General features: G+C 40.6%; 1 protein-coding gene across 4 annotated transcripts in view; it reads right to left on the bottom strand.

Annotated features, from left to right (window-relative positions):
- The window catches only part of LOC133556087 (monocyte to macrophage differentiation factor-like), a 30,681-nt gene continuing 16,298 nt past the window's right edge, over positions 1 to 14,383 (bottom strand). Inside the window, exons 1-8 of one of the 4 annotated variants that reach the window (XM_061905699.1) lie at positions 12,420 to 12,578; positions 11,350 to 11,398; positions 5,158 to 5,239; positions 4,038 to 4,198; positions 3,903 to 3,977; positions 3,730 to 3,831; positions 745 to 814; positions 1 to 675 (exon numbers count right to left, since the gene is read on the bottom strand). In XM_061905699.1, the coding sequence (XP_061761683.1) occupies positions 472 to 675; positions 745 to 814; positions 3,730 to 3,831; positions 3,903 to 3,977; positions 4,038 to 4,198; positions 5,158 to 5,239; positions 11,350 to 11,375 (720 nt within the window). In that variant the 5' untranslated portion in view covers positions 11,376 to 11,398; positions 12,420 to 12,578 and the 3' untranslated portion in view covers positions 1 to 471. Of the gene's footprint in view, positions 676 to 744; positions 815 to 3,729; positions 3,832 to 3,902; positions 3,978 to 4,037; positions 4,199 to 5,157; positions 5,240 to 11,349; positions 11,698 to 12,419; positions 12,579 to 14,383 lie in introns of those variants that run through there. The other 3 variants (XM_061905697.1, XM_061905698.1, XM_061905696.1) reach the window with 3 other exon arrangements.

Raw genomic sequence — 14,383 nt, 5'->3', positions numbered from 1 at the left:
TTTTGCATTTTTTTCTGCTTTTATTGTCGCAAGAGGAGAGCGAGTAGCACCACAAAAGATGGCGGCAGGAAGGCCAACTTTACAAGAACACATGTCACAAAGACGACATCAACATTGACTTCTCAGCACCTTCATGTCACCCGGAGTGCAGCAAAAGACCAGCAGGGGGCGCTAAATAAGTCAAATGTTAATGGCCTAAGCTCCGCCCTTCAGTCAAGGCACCGCCCTCGCCAGTTCGCCCACATGTGTCCATCTTGACTTTAGCCAAATTGAACACTTTCGATTTCACTAAAATTCTCTTTCTGGCGTGACAGGAAGAGGTTTTTAAAGATAACCCCGCCTCATAGCGTTTCGGCTCCTCCTCTCTGCCAGTGGAATGACAGGAAGTGATAGAAAAGTTTGGGCTTCAAAGAACCGCATAGGAAAAGAGGGTAAACATTTCGTGGTCGTAAACGTTATTTCGGCGGTGTCTCACGAGTGGAAGAGGGCATCGGCGCCGGAGGGCTTGTAGAGGTACTTCCAGATGGCATAGTAGTGCACGGCGGCCGCGAGTGCCACAAACACGTGCCAGATGGCGTGGGCGAAGGGGATGACGCCATCGCTCTTGAAGAAGACCACGCCCAGGCAGTAGATGAGGCCGCCGCATGCCAGCTCGTGAACACCCTCCGTGTTGTTCTGGAAGGTAAGAGGCTGCGCTTATAGCCTGTCGTGCTGAACTGAGCCACCAGGGGGCGACATACTCACCATTGAGGCGACCACGGATGCAGGGAAGAAGCCCATAGTCAAGTAGAAGGTCAACTCCACCACTTTGTACCTGACAACAAACATCAGGAGGAGAAAAAAAAACATCTTTATTCTTACTATTTATTTTTATCTTGCCTTAATGCCATTGTTCTGCATACATTCAATTATTTTAGTGGCTATTAAAACTTAGGCGTTCACTGTAAAATTAAAGTATGGAGGGGCTATTTTGTTATTTTACATTTTTACAAACATTTTTTTTACTTCAGGACTCCCATCAAGTTTGGACCCAGAGACGAAAAGGGTCTCAGTTATAAAATAATAAGTCTTTAAAAAATGTTTATTTTTAAAGCTCTAGATCAACTTACAGTCAAGTTGTCAGTATAAAGTTTAACACTTTTTCTGTTTTATGCCCTTTTTTTTTCAAATCTGTTTTCTATGACAAAAACACAAAATATGCAATATTTCCCCTTCCAAAATGTCAAAGTGGAATGCCGGTATTTGATGTGAGGTAATTTGAGCTTTTAATAGGTTGATAGTTTATAATAACATTGATTTTAATTCATAGTTATTATTTGAGCAGTTTAACAGTTTGAAAAAACCCCACACAAATTATTGGGGATCCAAAAGGGTCCCACTCATAAAAGCGTTAAAAATAAGTAATCATTTTTTATTTTTACTTTAACGCTTAAATCTCTAGATCAGGGGTCGGGAACCTTTTTGGCTGAGAGAGCCATGAAAGCCAAATATTTTAAAATGTACTTCAGTGAGAGCCATATATTTTTTTACCTCTGAATACAACAAAATGTGTGCATTTTTAAGTAAGACCAACATTTTTAGAGTATAATGAGTCTCTTATTCTTTTTAATAGCATTGTTATTCTGAAACTAACCTATAATAAAGAAAATGCCTCTTACCATTGATACATCTTCTTGAACAGGTGCGGTAGAAACCGGATGGATGGATCAAAATGCATGAAGTGAAGTGAAGTCAATTGTATTTATATAGCGCTTTTCTTTAGAGACTCACAGCGCTTTTACATAGAGAAACCCAATATCTGAGAATGTTTTATATTTTGAACGTTATTTTTAACACTGATTAGTAATTATTCATTACTTATCGTGTTATCTGAGAGCCAGATGCAGTCATCAAAAGAGCCACCACATCTGGCTCTAGAGCCATAGGTTCCCTACCCCTGCTCTACATCAACTTTGGAACTTTCCTTCAATTATAAGTTTGTATTATTTTTTGATGTACTTTCTGTTAAAGAAAATTTGATCTTGTATACGGCAAACACACAAAATATGCAAATGTTCCCATAAAAATATACTTTCGTGGAACATTTGATGTGAAGTAATTGGAGCCTGAAATAGTTCATAAAAAACAATGGTTGTGATTTATTATTTTTTGAGCAAACACAAAACATATGCTATATTTTCCATAAAAAATATTTCGAAGTGGAATATTTGATGTGAAGTAGTTAGCGCTTTGAATAGGTCAATTCATTTAAGAAAAAAACAAAACTTGATTTGAATTCATTATTTTGTGTTATTATAGACCATATTGCAAAGTTTTCTCATGAAATTTCACCTGTATGCTCTTTTATTCTACTTGTTTTTTTTTTTTTTTTAAGAATGTGTGTGTTAAAAATTCTCTAGGGGCCGCACATGTATTAAATCAATACACTATAACGGGACTGTCTAATTATAGCTTGTCATTACAACTTCATACAGCAGATGGCATTGTAACTGTTTCTAACACGTTTGGTCTGCCAGAGAATAAGAAGACGTGGCATCAACGTTGCTAACTTAACACCTTTGTCGCTATATTAAGCGAGGATTCACACACATGTTAATACTCATTTTCGAACCAAGCAACAAGTGTAATTATTGAACACTTTAGGACAGGGGTGTCTAAATTTCAGCCCACGGATCATTTATTGGCCTTCGGCAGATCGTATAAATTAAATTAATTAATAAATTAATTATTATCAATATGTTGTTAGTAATGCTGTCAAGCGATACATTTTTAAAAATCAGATTAATCACCCTTTTTGAGTTTGCATAATCACAAGTACTAGCATGATTTCAATTTAAAAAAAGACCCCAATATTTGGTCACAAATGCAATTTGCACCCAGTCTTGTTTGTGACGTAAAAAACACACACAAAAAAGGGGTAAAAGCGTTAAGTCCAAATGTCTTTCTAAACTTTTCACAATTTTTATTCTTTTTTTTTTCTTGTACATGCATCATGGCAAGTTAAATGTCGACATCCTCTAAACCAGTGGTCCCCAACCACTGGGTTGGTACCGGACTGCAGAAGAATTTTTTTTTACTTTTTTTTTTTTTTATTAATTCAACATAAAAAACACAAGATACACTTACAATTAGTGCACCAACCCAAAAAACCTCCATTTTTCATGACCAAAAAAAAAAAAAAAAAAAAAAAAAAGAATCACCCAACCCCGCGGGACAAATTATCAAGCGTTGACCGGTCCACAGCTACAAAAAGGTTGGGTACCACTATTCTAAACAAAGGTTCTTTTTTTGTCGTTCCTAGTGAGATGTCCTTTAAAAACCAGAGGATAATCACCATCTTTGAAAAGAGTTCTACAATTGTCCGTAGGGCCGTGAATGTGGACAGGCTGAATCCTGAGGAGCAAGGAAGGCAATGAAAAGAGAAGGAGCCTGCGTGTGCAGATGTGGGGGTTAGCTGACCATGAAACAGAACCAAAATAAGAAACGCCTCAAAAAAAGTTAGATTTTGCATTAGCCTGTTTATTTAAATAAAAGATTAACACTTTTAGAAAGTGTGTTAGCTGTGTTATGTTTTGCGGCTTCAGACCATTTTACTTTAGTGGAAGAAATGGAAAAAATGTTTTAGGAGAAAGCAAAGGTTGCAGACCCCTGATCGTTATTGACAATTATCAATCATTCGCCAAAAGTGACAAGTGGTAGGAAATGGATGGATATGGTGGTGAAACCTACTTTTCGTGGTAGTTGAAGACATAGATGATTCCGGCGGCCGCCATCAGCCAAACAAACCAGCGCATGTGAGCAGCGAGTGGCCCCAGTTCTCGCAGGTTCAGCCTGAAGGAACAAAAACAAGATGATGTCAGAGTGGTTGGTGCTTGAGTATAGAAGTGTGGCCGAAGACTCACCACGGCGTGTAAGAGGCAGCGATGAAGACGTAGATGACCACCCTGTCGCACATGTGGAAGCAGTGCTCCACCTCCCTGCAACGTCACCACAACATCAATCGACGCCTTAAAGAAGCCGCGCCCCCCTCGACGCACCTCATATGACTCCTCTTCCAGGTGATGATGTGGAAAACGGTGGACACAAGGAAGAGGGCGCACAGGCCCAGACCGTACACCCACGCCGTCACGCGCTGCCACTGGTTGTCTGACAACCGGTGCAGCAGCGCCATGCCCACCAAGGCGGGAGCGATCAGGAACTGGTGAGACGGAGAGAGACAAAGACCATCAAGACTAGCGTGACGCAGAAACAAAGACAATTTAAGAACTGGCGTGACACAGAGACAAAGACGATCGGGAACTAGCGTGGCGGAAAACAAACACTATCAGGAAATAGCGTGTCGGAGAGAGACAAAACTGATCAGAAACTAATGTGACGGACAGAGACAAAGCAGATTCAAGAACTGGCGTGACGGAGAGAGACACAACTGATCAGGAACTGAAGATATGGAGCGAAACAAAGACGATCGGGAACCGGCATGACGGAGAGACAAAGACAATCAGGAACCGGCGTGACTGAGGGAGACAAAGACGATCAGGAACCGGAAAGACTGAGGGAGACAAAGACGATCAGGAACCGGCGTGACTGAGTGAGACAAAGACGATCCGGAACTAGCGTGACATAGCGAGACAAAGACCATCCGCAATTGGCGCGACAGAAAGAGACAAACACGATCAGGAACTAGTGACACAAAAACAATCCAGAACTAGCGTGACAAAGCGAGACAAAAACGATCCGGAACTGGAGTAACGAAGAGAAACAAAGACAATCAGGAACTAGCGTGACGTAGAGAGAAAAAGGCGATCCGCAACTGGCGTGACTGACAGAGACAAAGACATTTAGGAACTAGCATGACAAAGACGATTTGGAACCAGAGTAACGGCGAGAGACAAAGACAATCAGGAACTAGCGTGTCAGAGAGAGACAATGACTATCGGAAAACTGGTGTGACAAAGAGACAAAGACAATCAGGAACTAGCGTGACGGAGACAAAGACACAAAGATAATCAGCAACCGGCGTGAAGGAAAGACAAAAACGATCAGAAAACTGGCGTGACGAAGAGGGATGACCCCCGATTAGGAACTGGCCTGACGAAGAGATAAAGATGAGCCAAGCAAGGTTGTGTGCATGTGGATGGCGGTGGGGTGGAGACTCACTGCGTGTGTGTAGCAGTTGGCGGCATGCTCGTAGCGGGTAGGCTGGTAGCGACAATTAGCGGAGGGACGCCTGTTCATGAACCTGAAACACACAGTCATAAAGATTGATTATTTTAACAGTCGGGACTCAATACAGACAATTCTCATTTATTACATGTCAATAGGGCTGGGCGATTTATCGTTATACACGATATATAGCGTGTTTGTCACTGTGCGATATAGAAAATGACTATATTGTGATATAGGAGTATAAGTTCTCACGCAGTTGCTTTTAGCTGCTGGCATTACATTACAGGCTATTCTCCCTCTTTCCTGCCTCTCCTTCTCACAGACAGCAAGCGCACCTTATTACATACGTCACATACTGTCACGTCATACGTCACATACGTATACGCCCTCACGGAGCAGAGAGGGAGCAGCATGGGTAACGTTAGCTGTCATGCAAGCTAAGCCGTGAGAGTGGTAATACGAGAGAAAGAAGGTGCGAATGAAGGAAAAATTAATTCCAAAGAAAAACAGCAGGGGGTCCATCGCCTGGCAGTGGTTTGGCTTCAAGTAGAAATAAGTCGAACAGACAACCGTAATAAGTCAAGCATGCGGCAAAAGCTTTGCTATTAAAAGTAGCATTACTGCTAATATGTAGCGTCATTTGAAAAGTCACCTGCTAGAGAATGAAGAGTGCTTACTCCGCATCTCAACATATCCATTCGGTGCCACACCAACAATATGCCGAGTCAAACATTTCCACATCACCGTATGGAAAAAAATAGTCAACAACAGAATTTAATAACATCCGAAGTAACCTACCACATAGGGCAGGGGTCGGCAACCTTCAGCATACAAAGAGCCAATGGAGCTCACTTCACCCCAAATAAAACCCACCTAGAGCCACAAACTGGTAGATTCTTAAAATGACCATAACACCACTTTTAGTTTCCTTATACGTGTGCTATAAAGCTATAGGACCTATGAAATCAAACACTTATTTGATTTATTTCTGGGTATAATGAAGCAAATCATCAAATTATTTTGAACATTAGAAACAACATACACTGTTCCTTCCCTTATTAATGAATAAAAAAATTAAAATCAACTCATTCCAATATTCTGAAGACATACGACTACGATATATTCATTTGACCAAAAATTGAAAACTACCTAGTCATCAATATAAACAGCAAATTAATAAAAATGTAAGTAGATAAAATGTTTCTCTTTTTTGATCCGTCCATTGCTAGGGGTTGACCGCTAAAAACAATTCAATTGCATGGCAGCAAGAGATGTCGCATAAGGGCTGTGACATACATCTCCATCGACAATATATTCAAATGGGTTTTATTTTCCTATGACAAGATCCCAGAACTCTCCAAAATAACAACTGTTAAATTCAAATGAACTAACTATATAAAATGAAATATAATAGATCAAGCAACCATTATTTGTTGACATTCGGTTTCAAAGCCCAAAGGGAGCCACGGCGGAGGCATGAAAGAGCCACATGCGGCTCCAGAGCTGCGGGTTTTTTATGCAGCTCATTTTTATTTGACACTTAAAATGTCTCTGACAATCTTACACTTTCTGTTTTGGAAATTACATGAACGTTTGTGCCACTGCCTAATAAATACAGTTTTGGTCAATTGACTTAGTTGTGATTTCCTTCTCTGCATGAAAGTTTAAAATGAGCATATAATAATGCATTATGAACAAGAATGTTTTAATGTAGACACATAGAATCATCATACTGGTGTGATTATATGCATCAAGTGTTCATTCAAGGCTAAGGCAAAATATCAAGATATATATCTTGTATCGCGATATGGCCTAAAAATATGGAGATATTAAAAAAGGCCATATCGCCCAGCCCTACATGTCAATCTTGAACCTTGACACACTTGCCAACACTTGTCACAGTACAAAGTCTGCAAACTGCAGAGTGACATGCTTGTAGAATAGGATAGATTAGAAAGTTTTATTGTCATCAACCATGGGAGCGTGATGAACAATTGCGTGGGCGCTCGTGTGTGTAACAAGAAAAAGTTTGAAAGTAATAACATTAGCATTAACTTGTATCATTTAATTCAATTAATTATTAAGCAAGTCCTATGACTGAAGCATAAACATGTAAGATTAGCTAAACAAAAAACGTTAGCATGCTAACAGTTAGCGTGTGCCAGGCACCTAATCATATAACTCTAAGATGTTTGGCTAACAAAGTTAGCTTGCGAATGTGAGCATGCTAATTTTTAACACGTGTCAAGTACCAAGTTATTGGTCTGAAGCATTTGGCTGCAAAATTAGATTAAAAAGTTAACATGTTATTGTTAGTAATTTTGACTGAGGCTGAGCCAAACAGTGGCCAAGATACTGAACAGCGTGGTCTGATTGTTTTGGTCTCATCTAGTAGCCAATACTACTGTAATATTAATATTTTGAGTTTATTTTGCCATTTAATAATTGGAAATGCTTAATTTAGGGCAACATTACGTAGAATATGCTTTGTTAGAGATAACACGAAGCTAAGATGTTGTGTTCAGATAGTTTAGCATATACTGATTAAACTATTTTGTAGAGGTGGGATTCTTTGGGCACCTCACGATTCGAATATGATTACGATTCAAAAATCAATTAGTGATACATCTTCAATTTATGTATATTGATGCAGTTTTACATTTATTTTAGTTTCACTAAATAAGCTTTTATCACTTGCAACTTTCAAAAACAGTGCATTTGTAATAAGAACCAGTTAAATTAGTTTCCACCACATTTATTAAATTAAGGCAAATGTGTGCAAAACAGGAACAAAATAATAAAGGAGCTGGTCGAATCTCTCGATGTAAAGCTTGCTGCAGTCAGCCAAATTTTAGAACTGTCTACACGACATTATTTACAATAAATAAATCGATTATCGACATTTACTAATTGATTTTATGATCATCCATGTCCGAATTGTGATTAATCTGAAAATTATTTTCCCCCACTTCTACATATTGTTTTGATTTTAGTATCTTTAATGACCAAAATGTATCAACGTGGCCTCGTATCCTTAATTTTTTTTTATTTACGCGGCCCTCGCTGGAAAAAGTTTGGACACACCTACTCTAGAAGGAAAATGTAAACACTGAGTTTTTAAGAAAAGACAAAACAGGTTAATAGACAAACACCTCCTGGACATTTTTCTTACAAGTTTGTTCGCTAACGATGGCTACTTATCAAAGTTTAGTTACTAATGTCAGCTATTTTTGAACGTATATTTTATAACAAGACTGCAAATTGTCATTTCTTCTCTTGGAATGTTTTTGTGTTTGTGCACTCTTTCCCTGTGTGTACGAAACAGCTGTGCGTGACATGCATGAATGGCAGACTAATTAGGTCATTTGTAATTGTGGAAAATATAGACATTTATAAAATACACTATATTGTCAAAAGTATTTGGTCACCCATCCAAATGATCAGAATCAGGTGTCCTAATCAAGCACTTAGGCATGGAGACTGATTCTACAAACATTTGTGAAAGAATGGGCCGCTCTCAGGGGCTCAGTGATTTCCAGCGTGGAACTGTCATAGATGTCACCTGTGTAACAGATCCAGTCGTGAAGTTTCATTGCTCCTAAATATTCCAAAGTCAACTTTCGGCTTTATTATAAGAATATTAGAGAGTTTGGGAACAACAGCAACTCAGCCACGAAGTGGTATGCCACATAAACTTACAGAGATGGGTGAGCGGATGCTGAAACGCATAGTGCAAAGACCGTCTGCACAGTCAGTTGCTACAGAGCTCCAAACGTCATGTGGCCTTCCAATTAGTCCACGTACAGTACGCAGAGAGCTTCATGGAATGGGTTTCCATGGCCGAGCAACTGCATCTAAGCCATACATCACCAAGTCCAATGCAAGGCATCGGATGCAGTGGTGTAAAGCACGTCGCCACTGAACTCTAGAGCAGTGGAGACGTGTTCTCTGGAGTGATGAATCACACTTTTCCATCTGGCAATCTGATGGACGAGTCTGGGTTTGGAGCTATCCAGGAGAACGGTACATTTCAGACTGCATTTTGCCGAGTGTAAAATTTGATGGAGGAGGAATTATGGTGTGAGGTTGTTTTTCGGGAGTTGGGCCCCTTAGTTCCACTGAAAGGAACTTTGAATGCTCCAGGATACCAAAACCTTTTTGAAAATTCCATGCTTCCAACCTTGTGGGAACAGTTTGGAGCGGGGGATTTCCTCTTCCAACATGACTGTGCACAAAACATGGATGACATAGTCTGATGTGAATGAACTTGACTGGCCTGCACAGAGTCCTGACTTGAACCCCGTATAACACATTTGGGATGAATTACAAAGGAGACAGAGCTAGGCCTTCTCGACCAACATCAGTGTGTGACCTCACCAATGAGCTTTTCGGAAGAATAGTGGAAAATTCCTATAAACGCACTCCGCAACCTTGTGGACAGCCTTCATAGAAAAGTTGAATCTGTAGTAGCTGCAAAAGGTGGACTGACATCATATTGAACCCTATGGGTTATGAATGGGATGGCACTATAAGTTCATATGTGAGTCAAGGCAGGTGGCCAAATACTTGTATATACACCAGTCATGGTAACCCAACCGAGTGAGGATAAGTGCTATAGAAAATGTTAGGTATGTCCCGATCCGATATCGATATCGGAAATCAGTCCGATATTAGCCAAAAAAGTGAATATCGGATTTTATCGGACTGAATCTAAAAGCTCCGATATAAGCGCTCCGATATAAGCTGTCCATTTGACGCTGCAGTACTTCGATAATAGGTGACTCTGGTTTGTTCACACTCCAACACAGCAGGTGGCGGCCGCAGAATAACAGGATCTTGATCCAGCATGCACAGCCCACGTGATCACAACAACGACCACGCGTGTGCTTGCAGCAAAGTGTAGTGATGTCGGCTGTGTGGAAGTATTTTAACGTAAACTCGGACAAAGACGTTGGCGCTAAATGCAACATTTTTTCAGGCGCAAGTGTCCCGTGGAGGGACAAAACCGGGAAGGTTCATTACAAGCAACCTCATCGCACATTTGAAAAAAACACCACAAAAAAGAACATGGGGATTTTCACGAGAGCAGGAAGGCGAAACAAAAAACCTCTGGCTCGCTTCAACAACCCACGGTGGCCGAAAGCTTTGCAGGATGTGACAAACTACCACGGGACAGCAAAAAGGCAATGGCCATACTAGAAAATAGTCCAGTTTATTGTGCTTGATGACCACCCCCTGTCGGTGGTGAGTAATGGAGCACCTCGAACCTCGCTACATTATTTCTAGCCGCCACTACATTGTAGACAAAACTATACCCCAGATGCACGAAGAGGTTAAAAAGTAGTTTTTGTCCCTGCCCACAGTTGTTTCCAACATATGCTGACAGTAAAAAAATAACTGAAGTGAACTTGAATTGTTTGCACTTTAAAACGTTTTTTTTTTTTTTTTTTTAATTGGATTTATTTAGGTTATTTTTCAGGGTCTTTAATTTATTTTTAATTTATTCTATTCAATTGTATAATTATGTTGGTATTAGTGGTTATTTTGCACTTTAAATATAACATTTTGTTTTTATTGGATTTGTTGAGGTAATACTCTTATATTGAAGGTTAACATTTATGTAACCAATTGGTTAATAATAAATGGGTCAGTTTTTCCTATACCTACTCTTGCTGACTATTGTTTTCTGTTTTAACACTACAACATCAGTAACATCACTTTATCAAGCCTTTTCTAACATTCCACACAACAAAATAAAGAATAAATATATGGATGATTCGTGCCTGTATTGTATTGATATCGGCATCGGCCAATACTCAAGGCTACGATATCGGTATCGTATCGGAAGTGAAAACGTTGTATCAAAATGTAAGGATTTACTAATAACATAAGTTAGCCGGTGGTGTTTGTGTTAGGTTTTTTGGTTTGAAAAGGTACATTTGTGTTTAGGTTTCATCATACAGTGTAAAACTATTTAAAAAGGAATGCTGTTCTACACTTTCAATCAAGTTAAGTGTTTCAAAGTGTGCATTAATTAAAAAAATAAGATGGATGGATAAATGGACTGAAGTTCAATCCATAAGTGAATCGAATGTTGATGACGTCATAGAGCTCGAACGTGACGTGGAAACGAACAATGACGTGAAATAATCGACATGAGTTCATTATTAATAATTGACTCACCTCTGCAAGCTGTTAGCTCTTTCCATAGCAGCGTATTGAGTTTCAGCAGCTAAAATAGAAGCAAAAAAAAAGCACGTATGAAAAAGTGTAATAATGAAGAAATGCTATCACGCTAGCAAGCGTTAGCTAGCCGGCAATAAGCCACCTAGCTGCTAACTATCGCCAAAAGGCACCATTTCAGTCTTTTCCGCCATGGCATCCTGGATCAAGGCTTTTAACAGCTTTTGGACGTTTGAGGTAGAAACGTAGGAACCACCAACATTATGAAAAGTAGCCCGGCGAGGGAGCAACAAGGCCCGCCGGTGACATGAAGGGACCATGCGGTGAGTGACAACTGGGAGAGCCAATCAACATGGGGGAGGGCACGTGTTTAACCAATCAAATCTAGGAAAGGCGTGGCTTGATGAGGACTTCCTGACATGCATAGGTAATAAAGTACGAGGAATGTAATTGTAAAATAAAATATATCAGTATACACTAACTTAGGTAAACAATATTAAGTGTAATATATAAAATAATAGTAACATCAACCAATATGGATATAATAGCAACATGAAAACTGTTTTCCCATTGAATTAAATGCCTACTGAAATGAGATTTTCTTATTCAAACGGGGATAGCAGGTCCATTCAATGTGTCATACTTGATCATTTCGCGATATTGCCATATTTTTGCTGAAAGGATTTAGTAGAGAACATCGACAATAAAGTTCGCAACTTTTGGTCGCTAATAAAAAAGCCTTGCCTTTACCGGAAGTAGCAGAGGATGACGTCACCGGTGTGAGGGCTCCTCACAACCTCACATTGTTTATAATGGGAGCCTCCAGCAGCAAGAGCTATTTGGACCGAAAAGCGACAACTTCCCCATTAATTTGAGCGAGGATGAAAGATTCGTGGATGAGGAAATTTAGAGTGAAGGACTAGAAAAAAAATAAAATAAATAAAGTTTAAAAAAAAAGGCGATTGCATTGGGACCGATTCAGATGTTTTTAGACTCATTTACTAGGATAATTCTGGGAAATCCCTTATCTTTCTATTGTGTTGCTAGCGTTTTAGTAAATTAAATAGTACCTGATAGTTGGAGGGGTGTTTCCACGGGTGTGTTGACGCCAGTCTCTGAGAAAAGTCACGAAGCTGCAGCAGGGCAGAAGCTCCGCTGATCTCCGGTAAGAGGCGACTTTTACAATGTTCTCACCGAAACCTGCCGGTTGACAAGTGGTCGGGAACCATGTTCGCTTGACCGCTCTGATCCATAGTAAAGCTTCACCTCTGGGAATTTTAAACAAGGAAACACCATGTGTTTGTGTGACTAAAGGCTAAAACTTCCCACCTCCATATTTTACTTTGACTTCTCCATTATTAATTGAACAAATTGCAAAAGATTCAGCAACACAGATGTCCAAAATACTGTGTAATTGCGCGATGAAAAGAGACGACTTTTAGCCGCAAGTGGTGCTGGGCTAATATTTCCCCTCCTACCAATAAAGTCACAATCACGCGTCATCATACGCGTCATCATTCCGCAACGTTTTCAACAAGAAACTCCGCGGGAAATTTAAAATTGTAATTTAGTAAACTAAACCGGCCGTAACTAAATTACAATTTTAAATTTCCCGCGGAGTTTCCTGTTGAGGGTCTCCTCCCCAACCCATCTCCGGGTTGGGGAGGAGACCCTGCCCCAAGTGGAGGAGTTCAAGTACCTGGGAGTCTTGTTCAAGAGTGAGGGAAGAGTGGATCATGAGATCGACAGGCGGATTGGTGCGGCGTCTTCAGTAATGCGGACGTTGTACCGATCCGTTGTGGTGAAGAAGGAGCTGAGCCGGAAGGCAAAGCTCTCAATTTACCGGTCGATCTACGTTCCCATCCTCACCTATGGTCATGAGCTTTGGGTCATGACCGAAAGGATAAGATCACGGGTACAACCAGCCGAAATGAGTTTCTTCCGCCATGTGGTGGGGCTCTCCCTTAGAGATAGGGTGAGAAGCTCTGCCATCCGGGAGGAACTCAAAGTAAAGCCGCTGCTCCTCCACATCGAGAGGAGCCAGATGAGGTGGTTCGGGCATCTGGTCAGGATGCCACCCGAACGCCTCCCGAGGGAGGTGTTTAGGGCACGTCCAACCGGTAGGAGGCCACGGGGAAGACCCAGGACACGTTGGGAAGACTATGTCTCCCGGCTGGCCTGGGAACGCCTTGGGATCCCCCGGGAAGAGCTAGACGAAGTGGCTGGGGAAAAGGAAGTCTGGGTTTCCCTGCTTAGGCTGTTGCCCCTGCGACCCGACCTCGGATAAGCGGAAGAAGATGGATGGATGGATAAACCGGCCGTATTGGCATGTGTTGCAATGTTAATATTTCATCATTGATATATAAACTATCAGACTGCGTGGTCGGTAGTAGTGGGTTTCAGTAGGCCTTTAAAACAAAAATACACCTAAATATAAATTGTTTAGGTTTTCATACTGAATTTGTTAGTACATTATGTAACAAAAGGCAATGTTTGCTGAGGGAACCATAATTATTGATAGAGTGTCCATTTATTATATATTTCAAGGTCATATAAACGTACCGTGGCATGGTAAGCATACGATGTGTCGTCACATCAACTGGCGTTATCACGCTTACGTAAGCGCTGATCGGAGGAACGAGAGCGTTTATGTAAGCGCTTAAGATAACACTGAACCTAAAGCTGCACTCAGTAACGCATCATCCTTGGCGATGAGCAGCTTCCGCCGTAAGCTCAGAGAGATTTAAAACATATTACATTACAAGGCTGGGGAGACTCATGTAGAGACACATCTGTCTGCTTCCTGCCAGCGTACTACGTTGCTAACTGTCAACTATATTGTGTGGCCCTCTATATAACTTCATACTTTAGCGTAATTGCAGACCACGTCCAAACTTTTTCCACTCAAATCACTTACAACAGTTTTTGAGAAAGTAGAAGCCTCTTTGATACGTTTTATACTTTTAAACCTTGGGAATCCGGGGTAGTTTTTATTAGGGTTGCGCGATATGGATGATATAAATCAGGGTTTCCC

Source organism: Nerophis ophidion, linkage group LG07 (genome assembly GCF_033978795.1).
Source record: "Nerophis ophidion isolate RoL-2023_Sa linkage group LG07, RoL_Noph_v1.0, whole genome shotgun sequence".
In the NCBI taxonomy this organism is placed as follows: domain Eukaryota; kingdom Metazoa; phylum Chordata; class Actinopteri; order Syngnathiformes; family Syngnathidae; genus Nerophis; species Nerophis ophidion.
The sequence above is the reverse complement of the archived record's forward strand: the minus strand, read 5'-3'. Positions and strand labels throughout refer to the sequence as shown.